This window comes from Candoia aspera, chromosome 1, assembly GCF_035149785.1.
Source record: "Candoia aspera isolate rCanAsp1 chromosome 1, rCanAsp1.hap2, whole genome shotgun sequence".
Classification (NCBI taxonomy): domain Eukaryota; kingdom Metazoa; phylum Chordata; class Lepidosauria; order Squamata; family Boidae; genus Candoia; species Candoia aspera.
In genome coordinates, this window is record NC_086153.1 from 96,310,824 (window position 1) to 96,331,824 (window position 21,001).

Below are 21,001 nucleotides of genomic sequence, written 5' to 3' on the forward strand. Positions count from 1 at the left end.
AAAAATGAAACAATGACAAGTGGTGTTCCTTTGCTTTTGAAAAAATACAAAGAGGAAAACATATCTACATCTGATATGAGTGACAGCTTGCAAATAGGCCCTCAGCAGAAAATGCATAATTGCTCCACTTAAACTTTATCCTGGATGATCTCTACACTAGAGCCTCTTTTGTGTGAGGCATTGTGGTGGCAGCATTTTTCTGAAATGAGTTTCCTGCTGGCTGGGCAGAGGGGTGCATGACAAAGACTAAATCTGCTGGGTTTAATATGCAAGTGTGAAGCACACATTACAAGTGTTATATCTCTGTGAGAAGTGGAAGGTGCTAGAAGAATCTTGGGGTTGGTCCCATGATGTTTTCGAACACAATATTGTCTGTGATTGTGCTCATTACAACGCTTTTAAAAATAATGACTTTGCTCTTTGTGCATCCAACCATAAAATGAGAGGGGGGGGGCGCTCTTACTGTTCACAGTTTTTCTTTTGCTAGCCTTGATTACCACTTGGGATTTCTGCTTTTTTAATTTTTATTCCCTGTCAGACACCATTCCATGACATTTAGGGTGGGTGCTGTTGTCCCAATCATGCTCATCCTTGTTTCTATCCAGATAGTCATAATCATTCCAACAAGGAAGTTGAAAGATGTTTTTCTCAGCAATGGATGGAAGCCACAATCACCCAAACAGCTGGAATAAATAAACATAGGCAGATTTGGGGAGATTGGGGTACGCACCATGTGAATGAAAAGTGAGACGGATGTCACGCTGCAGGGATAAAATGCTGGTGGAGATCCATCAGAAAGAGCACAGTTTGCTCTTGCTTTGTGTCTGGTGTTAACGTATTGTGCAAAGTTCTGACATTTTGATTAAGAATAAAGCTAGGTTTTCCTATTAAGAATATCTTTAGTTACATGTACAAATGCTGATCTTTCCTGATGATCATGAAACTAATGACCTCAATGTCGTTTCTGGTGTGTGTGTGTGTGTGTGTGTGTGTGTGGGCAAGGTGACATAACATGCTATTTTATCTTGTTCTTTCTGCAGAAGTTGTTAACTATCACATCAGCTAGTGCAAAAATGGGCAGCTTGCGACACCAGCCATTAATGCTGCTTTTGACTTGATGTCTGTCACAAGACCTTGGCCTAATTTCCAAAGCTCTCTGCTAGCAGCCAGTTCAAGGTTTGGGCAATCTGGGTGGGGTAGGTATTGTGGAAACTGCATGATCTCTTGCACCTATGAGCACTTCTGACCACTACAGCACATGGCAAGAGCTGTGTGCTTCTCACCTGGCCTATTGTTGTTAATACAAGTCTCTGTGTTTAAAAGACAAAAGGGAACTCTCTCTCTCTCTCTCATACTTCCTTCTCTTCAGTATGTAGTTTAGATATCAGTGAAGTTTTTTATCCTCATCTATTTCTTGATGAATCTACTTTTCACCTCAGATATAATGAATATCTGTTAAAATTCACTGAAATCTGGTCTAAGTACATCCTCGCCATTCAGGAAAACTGTATTATGAGCATTTCATCTATTTAATGGGATACTCTGTGTCATAATTATGTACTCAGTATTTTTTCAGCACTTTGCAGATGATCATGAGTGCATCCAGTTGAATTCAAAACTTCAGCAGAAGGAAATGGGGGAGATAGTTCAGCCTATTTTTATGTTTAGTCCTGACTAACTGCTGGCTTTGGCCTCCAACCATTTGTTTGTTTGTGTGTGTGTTTGTTTGTTTATTATGGTTTCTATGCCACTCAATTCCCAAAGTGTCTTTAAGGTAATGCTCTTCCCTTGATCTAGTTCTGTCATCAAATAGCTCATCCCAGAATTATCTGAAGGTTTTTCCAATACATAACAGTCATTTGCATTTCAAAAGACGCTTGGCTGCAATTCTACCCGACTCACCTGCTCATAGGTAGTCCTGAATTATGGCCTAGTCTAATCAGGTCTTCAAATGGGGCATCGTTTTTTTAGCCTGGTTCTAGAACTACAAGGTTTCGTGGTGACATGGTTTTTGCTAAAAGTAGTTAGGAGGCTGTTATAGATGTGCTAATGAGTGCAGGATGTGTCTCAGAAAAGAGTGTGTTTTTATTTTGTTTTTTACTTTCTTGTTGGTTTTGTGATGAATTGGGAGTGGCAATATAAAAGCACCACAGTACTGCAAAAGAATCAAGGTCAGGAAATCAGGTCAAATATTTCTATTATCTTCTCTCCATTCTATTGTTCATTGATAAGTGGGTACAGTCTTGAGTTAACAGTGGAAAAGTACAGGGATTATACAAACATGTGTGTATGAATACAAATACAATTACAGATGCCAATCTGTCTCTCTCTCAAGAACTTTATTGCCACTAAATCTCTACTTGCTGAAAAGAAAACAGTTTTCTTCATTGTCTTTCAGTAAAAACACAATAAGACACAAAGGTATACCTTCCATGTATGCTACAATGTGCTTTTGAGTCCCAAGTCTTGGAAATGACTGATCACCAATGTTATGGTTCAGCTGAGATGCAAGCTGGTGCAGATCTTGGAAAAAAACAAAAGCAGACCTGCAAAATGTTCTCTGCAGCATAGGTTACAAAAAGTGCACTGATTTAGTGTGCATAATCTAGACGTTCACTAGGATAGAACTGGAATGTATATTTAGTGGAGCAAAATGAATCTATAATTGATAGAAATAGACATTTTCATTAAAGGCAATGAAGCTCTCTTCCATTAAAGTAAAGTGAATCAGACATTTGATTATCCTCACTAGTTAATAAGTGCCATTTCTCTTTATAAATACAGCAAAGAATTACAAGAATGTAGAATGTGGCACAGTTATTTATCAGTTATCCAGAAAAAAACATTTAATGCAATATGTAAAACAAATTCCTAATTATCAGAGAAAACATCTCCAAGGAATTAGAGTTACTGTATTCAGTATACTATTTTCTCATCATTTTAAGGGAAAATCAATGTGCAACTTTCAGAGAAAAAAAACTTAGTTCAAAAAAGCTTATGAACAGAGAACCTATTAAATTTATTTGTACCAAATGCCTGAGAATGTTGAGTACTAATTTTATAGTCACTCATCAATTCATTCTAATCTATAAGGAAAAAATAAGAAAGACTGCAATCCCAAAAAACTGACTTTGCATTGTTGAGGTTACTTATCTCTTTTCACAATAATAGAAATTAAATAATTATATGAACTTATGGAGTTACAACCCTAAGGAAGCCATCATAGATATGAATATGCAGCTATGGTAATAACATGGAGTGCTGCTTCAAATAATTATGTTCTAGCTAGATATTTTGAGATTCTCTCTTTATTTCCTTGTTTGAAAGTTGTGCTCTACCCCTTTCCTGAGAGAGACTGATACAGGTGTTTTCCTGCACATCTTTCAATGAACATCCTAAACATGATGGGTTGTTTTGTTTTTTGAAAGAAAAGTGTTTGGCCTGGTTTAATCCTTTAAAAAAATAAAATTCTTATTAACAAAAAGCCATGAATTCTTTCTGTTACTATCTCCAAAGTGAGTGCTAGAACAAAGGAATATGCAATTTTTTGTCTCAAGATGATGCTTGTTAACCCAAAGCATTGTAAAATCTCATGCCCAAGGACATGCACAACTTCTCAAGATATATGTTTATGCCAAGCCCATGTTGGGCAAAGTCTTGCATGCGCTTTTTTGTCACAATCTATAGAAATCACAATACCCAGAATTTGTTTTGTTGATGCACTCCTGGATCCTTCCCAAATGTTAACTGAGTATCTTTCAGATTTGAACTATTAAGTTGAGAGTCTCTAATGGAAAGAAGATTATGAACCACAAATAAATAATGCATAATGAACCTACTAGGTCCTGGATCAAGTTCTTTGCAAACTATTTCCAACAATATTTGTAGGAATTTCCCGACTTTCTGTACTAAATCATGGCTAGCAGTTTGCTATAGAAAGCAGAAAGTTCAATATAGTTGACATTGAGGGGTAGAGGCAATCAAAGATTTCAGACAATTTTTTTTCACCACTAACTGGATATACATCCAAACCATCTAGTTTGCAACATCATTCTTTTTTTTTAAAGAAATGTATTCATTATCAACTAAGATGATACAGCCTCAAAAGAATGAAAGCTGGTTAGTCCTCCTTTTAAATCAAATATGTCTCCTGTCTATTTTCCATGGAACCCTATTTCTTGACACAAGGAGAATTGTCTGAGTTGTAGTTCACTCACCTGTAAAATGAGATGATGATGATCTGTAACCATGTCTTTCTCTGGAGTTTGAAAAGATTCATTAGTCAATGTCAATCGTATGAAGTTCAGAAGACATAACATGCTGTAAAAATGTAAAGTATTTCAAATGATACAGAATACATTTGATAGGTTGAATGCTTCCAGTTATCATGAAAACAAGGAGCCATGCCCATTTCCTGAGGTACAGGCTTAACTGAGCAATATTTTTCACTAGAAGATTTTTAAATAATTATTGTAATCCTCCCCGCCCCCACATATAATGACTAATTATATATTTAGTCACATATGTAGTGCGTTGTTGTTGTTTATTCGTTTAGTCGCTTCCGACTCTTCGTGACTTCATGGACCAGCCCACGCCAGAGCTTCCTCTCGGTCGTCAACACCCCCAGCTCCCCCAGGGACGAGTCCGTCACCTCTAGAATATCATCCATCCATCTTGCCCTTGGTCGGCCCCTCTTCCTTTTGCCTTCCACTCTCCCTAGCATCAGCATCTTCTCCAGGGTGTCCTGTCTTCTCATTATGTGGCCAAAGTATTATATGTAGTGCAGAGAGTATAATTTTCAGAATTCTCATCCATGTTAGCCTGAGAATTCTGCAGTTGTATTCTTCACACTTCAGGAAGGCATATGGTTGGAGGAAAGAGGCTTAATCATAATGGATCAATGCCTCTCAAAGGAAATCACTATAGCATATTGTTATATGCCTGCTATACAGGGTATTTAAATTTTTAAGTTTTCTTGCTATGGAATGTAGCCTTTTCAGCTTCTGAGACACATGAGATACTAGAACAACTTGTTAAATCCTTTAAAACTAGAAAACCTACTATTAGTTTTTATAGATATTTGCTATCAAAAAATCAGTTTGATATGCAGATGCTAAGACATGAGTGGAATAAAGAATTACAGGTTCCTATAAGAAAATGTTGTGAAAGTGACATCCCTCCAAAGGGTCAGACATGACTCGGTGCTTGCACAGGGGACCTTTCACATATTGCCTAGACAATGGGAGAGCGTCTTAACATCTATAGCAAGAGGGTCAATGGCCCTTAAACTAAAGACTTTTACAACAAAAAGCAGTATTTAGAATTTATTGGACTCCATTATGTTTCTATAGAAAAGGATTGTCTAAGACAGGGTTTCTCAACCAGGGTTCTGTGGAACCTGAGGGTTCCGCGAGAGGTCATTAGGGGTTCCCTGGGAGATCATGATTTATTTCAAATTCAGGCAACTGCACGTTAAAGAGGTAAGTTTCATTCTTTATTTTTAGTTTAAGAACACTGTTAATGCATATATAGAGACCTATATGTGAAACAAATGTACTGTAACTTCTGGCCTATATTTGAGCCTGAGTATGCAGCGGTTCCCTAATGCCTGAAAAATATTTCAAGGGTTCCTCCAGTGTCCAAAGGTTGAGAAAAGCTGATCTAAGACGGCATTCTGTTGGAGATGTAATAAGGACAATGTTTCTTTAAAATACATGTTTTTACAATGTCCTATACTTACTAAGTTTTGGGAGAAAGTAGCAGACCATATAAATTTGACTGTGCAACAAGAGCTAAAATTTTCAGAGGATAATATTCTTTTGAATTATTTATCTAGTACATGGAACTTGACAACTGGACAATGTAAACGGATTCTCCATGCCTTTACTATGGCTAAAAGACTGATATTGCAGCATTGGACAGATAAATGCATGGCCCCATTTACTCAATGGATTGAGGACCTGATGGCACTTGCCATTTATGAGCGGATTGTCTATAGACATAGACTTTGTATGGACAAATATAATGAAATATGGGACTCATTTATACAAATTACAGTTGGTTAAAAAAAATGATAGTCATACAAATATATTAGAAATATATACATCCTCGATATTTCTGTTCGATAAATATATATAGAATTGTCACTGGTTACTGCTATATAATAAAAGGGACGCGGTGGCGCTGCAGGTTGAACCACTGAGCTGATGAGCTTGCCGATCAGAAGGTTGGCGGTTTGAATCCACATGACGGGGTGAACTCCTGTTGCTAGTCCCAGCTCCTGCCAACCTAGCAGTTTGAAAACATGCAAATCTGAGTAGATTAATAGGTACTGCTTCGGCGGGCAGGTAACGGCATTCCGTTTAGTCATGCCGGCCACGTGACCACGGAAGTGTCTACAGACAAACTCCGGCTCTTCAGCTTTGAAACGGAGATGAGCGCCGCCCCCTAGAGTCAAGACACGACTGGACTTAATGTCAAGGGAACCTTTACCTTACTGCTATAATGTCATATTATACTGTTTTTTTTAATTTAATATTCTTCCACTTTTTTGTAAACTCCTTCTTATGTTTTTTTGCCCTCTCTATGACAATGCATGCATCTCCATCAGTATTATCATTTATTTTATAAAACTAAAAATAATTAATTAAAACAATGTTGGATTGAGTTCCAAAGGCAAAACCTCTATAACGTGAAAGGCTTTTGCTTTGCCATTCTTCTATCCTGGGGAATCTGGAATATTATTCCAAATCATTTTCGACTGCTTAGAACAGCCTTTCTCAACCTTTTGACCCTGGAGGAACCCTTGAAATATTTTGCAGGCAGCCACAACCACAAAGATCAGTCATAAGTCATCTCATTCAGCACTGTTGTAACTTCAAACAGTTGCTGAATGAGTAGTTGCTGAACTAGGCCTATCTGTACTTCAGTATGTAGTATGTAGAACAGCCTTTTGACCCTGGAGAAACCCCTGAAATATTTTTCAGGCCTCGGGGAACTCCTGCACATTCAGGCTCAAATATAGGCCAGAAGTTACAAAATGATTATATTTGTTTCATGTGTAGGCCTGTATATATGCATTAACAGTCTTCTTAAACTAAAAATAAAGAATGAAACTTACCTCTTTAATGTGAAGTTGCCTGAATTTGAAATAAATCAGGATCTCCCAGGGAACCCCTAGTGACCTCTCATGGAACCCTCGGGTTCCATGGAACCCTGGCTGAGAAACCCTGATGTAGAGGATTGTAATAGAATGAAGGATAAGACCACACAGAGAGACAGACAATTTCAAGTATAGCCATACTGATGGCATCTGATCAACTGGGAAAGGGATCAGTGGGTGGGTGGGGGATCAATGCTTGATATTAATAGGAGATAGAAAGATTGTGAGCTTCCCCAGTGTATCCACTTAGCCATGGTGTGGCACAGAATGCTAGCCTAGGTAGCCCTAAGTCCTGATCCAGGAGAACCCTTCTTAATCATGACTGAATCCTTCATTGTACTGTACCTGAGGACAGCCTGCTACCATGGGGACCCTGATTGAATGCTTGCCACTGCCTGTACTGCTGCTTCCCACCAAACAATTGGAACTACCATGAGGTGGAATAAGGAACCTTTCCCAGACAAGGAATGGTGGAGGCTGAAAATGGTGGGATGCCAGAGACCAGAGCTCCCTGCACCACTTGGCCCACTCTTCTCAGAAGCGATGGAAAATACTACTTAGTTGCCACTGGTTTAGTTAAAATTCAACCACCTCCCATCTGGGGACTCGATTTCTGAGCCCTTCAGAGGAAGAGAACATGAGAGTGACTTGGGTGGAAATTCTGGAAGTGGAAGGCAGTGCTGCTCTTTCTTTCCTGAAGCTGCTTATAAATGTTTCATTCCCTGTTCCCTTTTTGTTATTACTTTCTCCATATTATTTATCAACAATCTCATCCAGTCTCAGCCGGAAACAAATCAGAATCTAGTTAACAATTTAGTACTGCTATTATGAAGACCCAATATTTTCAAGTGTTTGTAGGAGGAGCAGGAGAAAAAGAAAATAAATACCTCTCTTAGATTGGATCTTTTTATGACAAGTCTTTGCCTGCAGTGCATTTTTACCCAGAGTTATGGACCCTTGAAATGAGAAGTTTAAAATGGAATATCTTAGCTGTGCTAATTTTCAAGTGCACTGTATAGAGCAGGAAAGAGGGACATCTAGTGGTTCATTTTACACTGACATGAAGATGCTGCTCTTCCTGGGACTGAAGGAAGAATGTACATGTTTTCCTTTTCCTATTTCTTTACCTGCACATCTGGCATGTACTTGAGTTCATGAGAGGCAGTTTAGTAGACAATTCCCAATGGCACATTTTATCAGGTTGTGCTATTCTCACAATTGGACTGTGGAACAAAGGGATTAATATACCCATGTATAATGCATATGAAGATCGGCATACTCTCCAGGAATAGCCATGGCAGTGTATTTTTGTCCTAATATACCCTAAAGAAAGTCTGTTTTTCACCTGTGCTGTGATCTGTGCATCAGTAAAAGTGTGCATGGATAAAACTGTTATCATGGAATGAAGGCATGTATATCAGGAGCTTCCTTATACAAAAATGCATGACAGAGGTCCAGTTCTTTTACGGATTTCAGGTAACATGATGAAATTCCACAGATGGAGGGATAAATTCTTGTTTGATTGTGTAAGCAGAGTACCTAGAATTCTGAACTTATTTGTGAAGACAGGGTACAGTACAAAGCATCAGGAAAAAAATACAAAAAAATTCCAGATATAAAACATATACATTAACTTATCTGAATATGCAATGCACTGATACAAAAAAATGACTTCATGATCCAATAATTTATTGTGGATTAGAAATAATTTCTTGTGGAATGCACACACACACACACATACATATACACGTATATGCACACAGAGAGAAACTCAGATATGGAGGCCTTCTGCCTAAGCAACTCTCATAGAGGTAATTCTTCATGAATATAATTTTCACAGACACGAAGATGTTCTACTTTCAGAAGTTTGGCTGTATAATGGATTCTCTGAAATATATCTGAGGATATGGACTGAAGCAAGGGATTACTTTTTAGGTTGAATGTGGTCGTAATAATTTCAAATGTTTACTGTATAATCTGACTTTTGTAGAAGTACATTTCATGAGTCTTCTTCTTTCAAGAGTCAACAGAACAAAATATATGCTACACGGAATGTCAGATATGTTTTAAAACAACCATAGACACAACCTGCCTTAAGTCTCCTCTACACAGTTGTGTGCACTGAAGCCTTACCTCCAATGCACAATTAACCTTTCATTCTAATACAGCCACTGTGTGCTTTGTGATGATATCATTGCTTTCTCTGAGATCATCATCATGGACTCTGTTGAGATTTTTAGGCATGACCAATAGATGTTTGACCCCCAAAAAATATTTATGTACATTTTATTGTGCCTTCCAGGTTCTTCCAGGGAAAAAACTAACTAAAACCAACCAACCAACCAACTAACATACAATTATTGTTTATAAGGCTGCATGAAGCTTCCTTTTATTGTCACTGGCCCTTTTGCAGATTTTTAGTTTCCTAGAATTCCATTTCCACACTGACCAATAGACTTGTAAATGAAGGCACACTTCCTAGGCTGGAATTCATGTAGCATGGAAAGTGAGTTGAAAGCTTCATGTCACAAAAACTATGGACCCTATTAATGCTCGTAACTGTAGTTACATAATGCCTGTACAAAATATTACTCTGGTGTGCAATATCACTGGGCTTGTTGACAGCGTAAGCAAGAGGGTTACTGTGACATAAAATGAGTAACAATAAAAAAGAAAATTATATTTGCCAGCATGGAACAAATCAGCCTTGACTTGTAGTCATGAAAGTAATAGTTCCTTCATTACAACGTGTCACAGCCTCTCCCTCTGTTGCATTTTAAAGGCACGTGTCTTAAAATGCATTTGAAAGTCAGTTATGAAACCATCCTGGCATTCATTTCACAATAAAGTGATGTTTGGAGCAGAATCTCCATGATGAAAGTGGAAATCCTTCTAGATAAAGTTTATATTTATTTTAAGGAATATTAGTAAACAGTGATGAAACAGTTTGATGAATAACTGCCCTTTGATCGGATGCTGGCTTGGTGCATTAACCTTATGGACTACATGGGGATGTCTGTGAGCTCTGCGTCTCAAAGTTATGCCTGACTGTTTAGACGCAGAGTATTTCTAAATTCACATTGCGCCTTGTCATAGTGAAGATACAGTGGCAGAACTATTTTGCCTTTATGCAAGCAGAATGATGCACTACAGGCTCTACCACTATCTCTGATGATCTGCGGACATAGTGGGGCTTCCGCTGTAGCCTCCTATTTGGTGAACTTTGGGCTAGGATTGCAACTGTGGACCCTTCTCCAAGTCCTGCCCACCAGCAGCTTTCTACATGCATTTTTAGAACGTTTAGTAGAATTGGAAGATGCAATATATTCTGTTTTAAGCAAGATCTCTGGCGTTTTCCAGAATCTTCTCATCCGTTTTGCTGGATCAAACAGTACATAGTACTAATTACAGTTAAGGCTAGAAGGTCAACATTGGTGTTAAGGAATCTCTGTATTTATATTTTTGTATTTTCAACTTAACAAATTCTCATGGACATATATTTAGTATGTTGTAGATCCCTGGTTTACATTGGGAAAAAACCCCTGTAGGCTTTTCTGAGCTAGATAGATCAATGGTCTGATTTGGTATAAGGCAGCTTCCTGTATAGTATATCAGCCTTCCCCAACATGGAACCCTGAAGATGTGTTGGAAGCAGATTAATGTATACAGAATAGGTTGCTAATTAATACTAAAATCTCTTAAGAATTTCATCTAGAATTTTAGAAAGCACCGCAGTTCTCTAGGATCTCTTTAAAAGGTAGCAGTTAAAGGTTTATGATCTGTATCTTGTGGCATGGGTAACAATAATGAATTTAATCAAACAGTTCTAGTGTTATGTCCAGCACTGATTACCCCATGACAATGGCCATTCTGTTCACTGGAGTAGTTGTAACCATTTAGCAGTGAAACATTCTGGTTGGAAATGGGTGACTCCATCAAAGGGTTTTGACTCTACTTTTCTTATAGGTTGGTTCTCTCTCTCTCTCTCTCTCTCTCTCTCTCTCTCTTCCTCTGCCCCCCCCCCCCGCCCCCTTAACCTGTCATTTAACCTATTTTCGCTATGGAACAATACACTGCAGGTGGTCAGCTTTTCTGAAGAGATCCTTTTCATGTTCTGGAATTTTCTGGATTTTTTTAAATGTAAAAGCCAATCAATAGGCATAGCATTCTTTTAATTGATAGATTTTTGAAGAATATATATATATATATATATATATATATTAATTTGTTCCTCAGTCCTCTAAACCTAGTAATATTTTTAGTACCATCATGAGTGTTCTAGATTTGTCTTCAGATAAAAAATATTATTTGAGGCTAATAGGGAGGGAGGGAGGGAGAATTATTGTAGAAACTCTTCTTTGAATTTGTTATTTCTGGAAATGATCAGTGAATGCTTTCAAAAGTCTTTGGATGGGACATGCTGGCTGTGTTGGACACAGTGCTACAAGACCAAGCTAAGCTTTATCCCATACTTCAGTGCCCTTACTCCTTCTCCTCTGGCACAGCATGAGCTGAAACAACTTTCTTCAACCTGGGCACCTTAGATGTATAGATCAAATTTCAAAATTTCCCAGTGATATGAATTTAGGTCCATATTTTTGAAAAGCACAAAGATTTTTCTTCTGTTTCTAGATTAATCACAATCCAGTGTGTGGCTTACAAAAACTGACTCAAATTCATGAATATCTATCTGCAGGGGACAACTTATGAAAATTCCACTACATTTGTCTCTTTTTTCCTTGGCTGTGCTTTTAAAATATCCATTAAAAGGAAAAAGTGTTGAAAAAGCTCTCCAACCCCTTTCTACAGGTATTTGTGACATAGCATGCAAATACGTAAAAAACAGAGATTGCACTGTGACATCACAGTGCATGTTGACTTTGTGGATTCTGCAAATGCCTCTGCTTGAAGGGGACTTATTTCCAAATGCTACGTTCAAGGTTAATTATAATTTGTCCTGGTCTGTTTGACATGGAAAAATCTCACTGATCAAAAAGAAGTGAAAACCTCAAAAATTAAGACTGCGCTAGAGATGAAAAGATGGATGACAAATTCACTTTAATGTTTCAGGTTTTTTAAAAATTTCAATTTCTTTCAAACCAGTTTATATATTTAAGTCCAGAGGTTCTACCACCTTATTATTATGGTCACAGACCAGAATTACAAATAAAAAAAGAAAAAAAATATTTGTAATTCTGGTCTGTGACCGTAATAATAAAGTAGTATATATTTAAGTCAGTCATTACAAAACTTAAACCAAACAAATGACTACCTATCTGGGTTCAACTAAACCATATTGTATCTCCTGCTGTAGTTAAATATACAGGGATTCAAAACATATGTTTAAGAGTTTTAGGTATTCAAAGTTGCCTGCTTTGATGTATGATTTCTTTTGTCCCACATTTGTTTTTTTAAAATCACAACTGCTTTCCCACCAGTTTATGGGAAAATTGTACATGTTGGAAAGTTCTTGTTTTTTAAAAAAATCTTATCAGGATCTCCTGGGGAGGCAAAAAGTCAAGATGGTGGCCACAACCATTTTTATGTGTGTTGCATGCTCTGAATTTTCATTTGATTTAGGAAAATCCCTATATTTCTACACCTGAATGCCCAGCACTGCTGCTTGAAGGAGCATTATATTCTATGCAGAAAAGGACATTCTATACATGTTGGCATTGCCATGCAGTTTTTGTGCACAAAACTGTAAAGTTCCTGCACCTAATGGGCTTTAGTTCTGCAAGCAACGTCTATACAAAGAGCGATCCATTTTATTTCAGCTAAGAAACAACTCTCCATTTAAATACTGAGAATAAAAGACATTACTGACAGCTCTGAGGTGGACTTTTGGGTTACAAATTGGATGGCTTTAGCTGCATTAATTCAATGAGATTATGCATCTGTAATATACTGGGATCTAGCCTTGTTTTGGTTTTTTTCAGCATTTGAAATATATAATATATTATAATGCATATTGCCATGCTAATTTATATGCTACAAGGACATCTGATTTCAATTTAAATTGCACTGAAAATGTATTTTTTGAAACATGACTTACTATAAAATATTGAAGCACTTTAGATGTTATTTTATCTGCAGTGTGTCTGTGGGAAAAGTTTTGTGAACAAAACTATAAAATAATGATTTGATTGACAATATTACCAACAGCATATGTACACGTTTTTCAGAGCTGGGAAATTTCCCAGTTGGTACTGTTATTAAAATAAAGTTTTATTTGCAAGTTATTTGAGGACAATTGAAAATAAGGAAAGTGGCTTGCACCATTTTGATTATAGTGAGGAAAAATGTTTTGAAAAGAAAAACAATCTGGAGTAGATTGTAATTCTTGCTGCAGGGATGAAAGGTGAAAGGTGAAAGGTCCCCTGTGCAAGTACTGAGTCATGTCTGACCCTTTGGGGGATGCCGTTTTGCAATGTTTTCTTGGCAGACTATAGCAGGGTGGTTTGCCATTGCCCTCCCCAGTTGCTGCAGGGATATAGAGCCCTAATTCCCAAATAAGGATCAAGAGGCATAACTTATTTGTGAAAAGCTTGTGGGTGCACCAAAATTTTGCAAGTGTTTAGATAGCAAGAGAGGCACAGCTCTTGGTGTTCCCTCAAGCAGAAGACCAGACTGTCTGCAACATAGAGTCTAGGGACTGAAACATCTACTATGTAGGACAGACAGGTAAAAGATTGGCAGAACACATCCTCAAGCATCAATGGCAGTCAGAAGACATGATGAAAATTCCTTCATCCAACATGTGGACAATTCAGCCAGAATTTCAACTATTGACATTTTAGACCAGGCCAGATCCAAAAATGCTAGAGAATTCCTGGAAGCTTGGCATTCTGACAAATCAGCCATCGACAGACACATAGAGATAAACCCCATCTCCATGTCATTTAAAAGATACCACCACAAATCAAGGAAGGAAACAACTGTTAATGTTTTCTACTACAGATTAAGGTTACTATGGTAACTAATCATTTTGGCCAGGTGAAGAGGTTGAATTTAATTGTCTCCTTTTTGGATGTTAATTTTTGTACCTGGGGAGAAGAACTTGCCTGGACTTATTTTAGTTTCAGTTTCCCTTCTGTGTAGGATGTAGAGAGTTAAGCAGCTCTCACTGAGAGCCTGAAAGAATGCAGAAGCTTTTAAATACGTTTTGCTTTCTGTAAATAAAATTATTTTTATAGAAATGCCTGGTGTGTGACTTTTCTGATCTCTCCTGGGCCAAAGGCTTTCCTAGCAATCTGCCAACAACAACCAACTCAGAGCAAATCCTCCCTTGCTCCCAGATAAGCAGGTCACAGCACAATCAGAGAAAAAACAATACTCTAACTGAGGAACCATCAAGGAAGAAACTACATGCCAACCAAGACTGGCAGGGCGAGCTACCAACCAGCAAACCCCACTCTCCCTTGCACTGATGATGTTACCTAGCCTGAGGATGAAACTTCTGCATGAAAACAACCAAGCTCAGAAATCAACATGATACATTATAGTTTTAAAAATCTTGGATTTCTTAACTTAAAATTGTATTATCTAGAACAGAAATCTTAATATACTTTTAGTGTGAGCAAATATGAACTTTGACCAAATCTGTAGTTGTGGTACACTGAGGCCTTCAAGAATCCAATTCTTACTACTTGCAATGTCCCCTGACTCATTATATGACATTTGGACTCCTGGTTTCTTGGGAGGATTGTCATGCTGTTTATAAAAAATATTGATCCTTGGCTGGATCCAACAGGGCAGAATGAACATGGATTGGGATGAAGCCACAAATATGACTTTGGTATCGAGAATAGCATCTGGTACAACTTTAATAGGTCAGAGCTGGCAGGTCATAAGGCCTTTCCCCACTGCTGACTTAATATCATATATCCTTGAGTTAGAACAAAACATTGCAGGCATAACATGTGCTGCCCTGCTGCCAATTTCTGTCCTGCTACTATTGCTTCTGTTCTAAGCACCTTCCAAATCCTATTGTCCATAGTTCTGAATGTGCCGTTTTGGCTTTGCCACTTTCCACTTTTAGCACATGATCTGGCAGTGGAAAAACATATCTATCAACCACAGCACTAGAACAAAGTTGGGTAAGTCTCACATCTAGTCTTTGCCTGTCTGCTCTAGATTGGTTTGTCTGTCCTTCCTTCCATTTGATGATTTTCCAAGTTAGTATAATATGACATAAAGAAACATAGAAAGGCATTAAGGTAGAAATTATTCCAAGGAAGAGGGACACAGTCCCTGCTATGATCGCAGCCAGTTTGATCCTGCAAGGCTGAAATTCACTAGCTGCTGGACAATCACCTTTTACTTCAATAGAAGAGTATCTCACTTCATCAGGAGGTGGGGAAGTGACTGAACTTTACAAACATAGGGGATCCAGCAAATCATTGCAAAGTTACCTACTCTTCTTCCCCAAATAAAATAGAGATAATCTGCCCTTCTCTGTTCTTTATTGGAAGCCCAGAGAGAAAGTGGTGTCAAATACATGAAACAGGCAACAACATAGGAAAGTTACTCAGGAAATAAACTGCTAATGGAAAAAACAAAGTCTGGGAGAAAAATGGCTGAGGTGGTGGCTGCCTAGTGACTGGAGGGTGGGTGTGTATCCACCACTTCCTATAACACACTCTAATCGCATTAATCATTGTTGACCTGCCTTCACCTCTAAGGTATTGGGTTGCAAAGCGTTAACTTGGAAGTTGTGGTGGGATAGTGTCAGTTTAAGGAGAGGGGAGAAATACTAACTGTACTGATACAACTAAAGACAATTTAAGCCTGTCTTATTTATGGGTTGGGAATGAAATGAATGCAACTTTATGGGAACAGTTCAAACATTGGTGTTTTCAGATCATGATTGTGTCATGCTAAGGTATCCACACCTTAGCATGACACAATCATGATCTGAAAACACCAATGTTTGAACTGTTCCCATAAAGTTGGGTTCATTTATGTTAAAAAGTCCTGATGCTGATTACAGAAATACATTCTACTGGTTACACCAATAAAAACCTAGTTGATTAGCTGTATTCTCAATATTGAGCTTTCTATACTATAGCCATGATATTCTGCATTAATTTGTTAGAGAGTCACTTTACTTTTTCTCAGTATCTGAAAAAAAAAAGATGCTATACCACACATACATGCCCATCTGTGTAGGCATAGAGTATCTATCCAACATATTAAGATGTTTCTGTCATGTTCTAGTTATGTGCCTATATGTGCTTCAAAGGTATTTTTTAAAATGTGGCTTATGATTTCCTCTGACAAAATGTGATTTCTCCATCAGCATCCCAATTTTTAACGAGTGCTATCCTTCGTTTCATTGCAAGAACACTAGGTTTTGACTCATAGTTATGCATGAATCAGCCCTCTTGCCTGATGTCATTTCAGAATCTTTATGGAGACACCACCAAGAAGTGGACTTTTAACCAGGCTGCTTCTGGGCCAGGCTTACAGTCAAGTTGTCAAAGTGATTTAGAGCCCCAGGAGAATAAGGAAGGCATGGATGGGATAGCTACATTAACAGACCATAGGAGGATTAAAGGTGAGTTGAGTTTTCATGTATTATATGTATATATGGATGGGAAGAGACCAACATATAAAACATAAACCAAGTTTTGAGAAATGTGTGCTGTTCCACTGTTTAAACTAGAATCTGTGAATCAATTAAATACTCAGAAAAGACAACCTTCCCTTTTGACCTTTTTTTCATGGGTCTATCAGAAGGCGTGAGGGACGCGGTGGCGCTCCGGGTTAAACCGCTGAGCTGTCGATCGGAAGGTCGGCAGTTCGAAACCGCGCGGCGGGGTGAGCTCCCGTTGCTCGTCCCAGCTCCTGCACACGAAGCAGTTCGAAAACATGCAAATGTGAGTAGATTAATTGGTACCGCTTCGGCGGGAAGGTAACGGCGTTCCGTGAGTCATGCTGGCCACATGACCCGGAAGTGTCCCTAGGGACAACGCCGGCTCTAAGGCTTAGAAACGGAGATGAGCACCGCCCCCTAGAGTCGGACACGACTGGACTTTACATCAAGGGAAACCTTTACCTTTACTATCAGAAGGCATTCTGCCAGAGAAGCAACTTTGCATTAGAGTATGTTTCACATCACACTGTGAATATAGGGTGTGGTTCGGAGCAGGGGCTCTTTGCAAGGGCCATTAAAAAAATAAGCAAGCTAACAAACAACACCCAACAGAATTGCTCAGCCTGGATAATTAGAAGGAGCCTTACAAGAACCACATTAGGTAAAAGTCACTTGGAGCCTCCTGTTGCAGAGTGGAAAACTGAATCTGGAAGAACAATAGCTTAGCTAATATTTCCAGGCCTTTCTACTCAAATTCATTCACTGCTGGGCTTGCTACTGTTTAGCAAGCCATGCCCTTTTTTATCCAGATGTTGCGTGCTGTGTTTTGGAGGTTCCAAGTGACCTGTGCCTAACCACTTATGACCGCTTAATCTTAGCATTCTGCATGGTTTCATTTATTTTCTGCATTTTAGGAAAGTGCTTGACTGGAGGCAGCAGACATAGTTCAAATATCTGAACAAATTATTGACCAAAGCATTGACCAAACTGAGCTCACAGCTGGGTTGACTAGAAGTGCAGAGCCTCCAAAACAACAAATATTCAGTCATCATACCTTTCAGCAGGCATCTTTGCAGTCTCTATTAGCTCAGTCATTGACTGCTGGTGAAAAGAGGCTGTTGCTTGCTCAGGTTTATAATTTATCATTTTCATGCTTATAATTTATAGCTGGTAAACTGTGTTAATCTCAGGAATTAGCAGCACCTGGCCCATCTTATCTGGTCTGAGAAGTTAAATGGGATCAGGCCTTCTTAGCATTGGGATAAGAGTACAGTGACCATATTTTCTTGGAAAAAAATCAAGGACAAACCTGGAAAAGGGGCAAATCTGAAAGAGGTTCATAAGGATTAAAAAATTGTTTATGTTTATAACTTCACTTTACAAATGAAAATTCAAGAGCAAAACCAAGGAAATAAATAATTAAATAAATCTAAAGGACAGCTTTCTCAGATAAAGGACTGTCCTTTATAATAAAGAACATAAGGTCACTGTAGATAAGAGGCACCCAAGGAATCCCAGGATTGTAGGCTACATTGTGGAAGAAGGCAAAGGTGAGCCATTTTTACACTGTACCCAAGAAAACTACATGGACATGTCACCAAGGTACCAGGAATCAAGCTCATCGGAGTCTTGACTTTATAATCAGCTTTTTGGAGGATATTTTGCTGGTATTTTCATTCTTTTAATTAGGTTTTATTAATATTTGAATTGTATTTTCAATTAATTTGGGGTTGCCCTTGCTGTTATTTGCTGCTTTGGGTGCTACTTGTTGGCAGAAACCATAAATAAAGAAACAAATAAATAAAAGTTCTGGGCAAGACTGGTCCATGAAAAGTACATTTTAAAGCTGGAAAGGTTTATTAATTCTCTGCTTACTGTCTGAATACAGTTCTGAATTACATACTATTGCTTACCCACTAGAAGTATGTCCCCTTGGATATATAAAACGATCAGTCCATTCTCCAGGGAAGCTGCATCAGGAACTGAAATGCACAACATATTTTGCAGAGTTATGGTTCAGCAGCAACTTTCTGCTGCACTTGAATGCCTCAAATCTTTGCAAGTTATGCACACCCATCTTTACTGATGAGAAATCTCAAGGCTTCAAGATTAATTTTACTATGTGAATATTTGCTTGTGTGCCACTTCTCTGTTCTCTCTGTGATGACTGGAACACTTGAGCATTCACTCAATTATGACTGATAAGCTTTTGCTTATAAATCTATTTATAAATCAGTACAGAGAAAAAGTTGCAAATGGCCTTTCCCATGAGTTCCTACATTTTAAAATCACAGTAACTTCCAATTCCCCCCCATTACCCACTTAGAAATGTGCCCCTCCTTCCCGTGCGAGCATCTGGCTGTAACGGTTCATTTCGGATGACCCTGGGGTGAGGAGCATCTAGCCCAAACAAGATGATTTATACTCTGACCCTGCTCCCCCTCCCTGCTGGTCAACTCGCAGGTTGACATGGGTTGCTGCAAGATGGATGTGAGTCCAATAAGACATTCTGGGAATATTTGATCAGGGAGCATGACTTACTGCCCTCCTGAAAAAAGATCACCTAGAAATCGATTAAGGATTAGTAAGATAGCAGGGAAAGTGGGGAGGGTGTTAGTCAGGGTGCAGGTTTATTAGGGTATTTGGGGTGAAATTTACAAGTTAAAGCAGGAGTATTGACATGGTGGCTAAAAACCCTCCCATGGTCAGGGAAGTGTTTCCATTTAATTAACTACTGCAAGGAACCACAATGAACTCGAGAATCCAGGATCTCCTTCACTTCAAAGTGTTGTTCACCATCAGTCATGATGGGAGTAGGTGGAGGAGAGACAGGATGCCACTTCGAAGATTCCTGAGCAGGTTTCAGCAAGCTGCAATGAAAAACAGGGTGAATTTTCTTTAAGCTAGGTGGAAGATCAAGGTGAACAGTTACTGGGTTTATGATTTTCACTGTCCTAACTACCAGGAAACACACTGAGACAATGAACTGGTCTCTAATATTTATTGCTAGTACTTAACAGGAATCCTAACAAACTGAAGAAGCGTGGGAAAAATCCAGACATATAACCCCCAAGGGTTAAGGCGGTCCCGATCTGTGTCTCTTTGAATGGCTGAACAATTCATCAGTGCTACGCATGCGCTTGACAGTCTGGATGGGAGCCCCCTGCTCGCCATCCTTACTCATGACATCACCCTCCCTCCAGATTCACATTCCATTTCAGCCCCCTCCCCTCCAGAGTCTTGATAAGATGTGCCGTCTGCTTCTAAAGTCCCATGGGAACTGGGCAAGGATGGCAAGTCTTCAAAGGACAACTCCTCCAAGGACGAAGCAGTGCTGCCCTCCCAGTCCGATAATGCCTCCGGGCCAGGTGGCTGCTGCTGGAAAACATCTAGAGAGTTAGCACGGTCAGCCCCCCTCCCCCCTGGGAAATGAAAGCCCGAGGTTGAGGGCTGTGGTTCCCCCACCTCCTCTGTAACTGGAGTCGAGGCTTCAGGTGGGGGCGGGGGGAAATACACACTCACAAACTCCTCAGCTTGGGCTTCTTCGGCCTGCTCAGGCGAAAGAGGAATCTCGGGTAAAATGCGAGGCTTGGGTTTGTGAGGGAAAAGCTGATGGAATCAATGAACCAGTGCTGGAGCATGTACATCTCTGGCATTCTCCCACGTGCGCTCTTCCTCAGGGTAACCTTTCCAGTGTATGAAATATTGGATGCCCCTTCCCCTCCTCCTAGAGTCCAGAATTTCCTCCACTTCGTACTCTTCCTCTCCCTCCACAATTACTGGAGGTGGGGGGGGGGTAGTTGCGATCGCAAGTTACTTGGGGGAGGGTCTTTGGCTAGCAAGGCTCTGTGAAACACTGGATGGACCTTCATGGATGGTGGGAGCTGTAAACGATAAGCTACTGGATTTATCTGCTGCACCACAGTGAAAGGGCCCACAAACAGAGTCCAATTTCTTGGAGGGTCTGGTAGAGATCAAAAACTTGGTAGAGAGACACACTTTGTCTCCTACTGCAATCGCTGGCCCCTCCTGCCTGTGAGCATCTGCCGCCCTCTTGTAAGCACTCTTTGCCCTGTTCAGCTGCTCCTTTAACAACTCCTGTGCGGCTTGTTGCTCTTTAAGAAAATCAGCTGTGGCTGGAACAGTTCCCTGCTGGGAGGAGGTGGGCAACACCTGAGGGTTAACCCCGTAGAGCGCTTGGAACGGAGACATCTGGGTAGATGACTGCACAGAGTTGTTAT

At 39.3% G+C, this 21,001-nt stretch overlaps 1 protein-coding gene across 3 annotated transcripts in view; it reads left to right on the forward strand.

Annotated features, from left to right (window-relative positions):
• Positions 1 to 21,001, forward strand: part of THEMIS (thymocyte selection associated) — a 73,468-nt gene that overhangs the window by 39,775 nt on the left and 12,692 nt on the right. For all 3 annotated transcript variants that reach the window (XM_063310209.1, XM_063310230.1, XM_063310219.1), the window contains exon 5: positions 16,568 to 16,721. In XM_063310209.1, the coding sequence (XP_063166279.1) occupies positions 16,568 to 16,721 (154 nt within the window). The remainder of the gene's footprint in view (positions 1 to 16,567; positions 16,722 to 21,001) is intronic.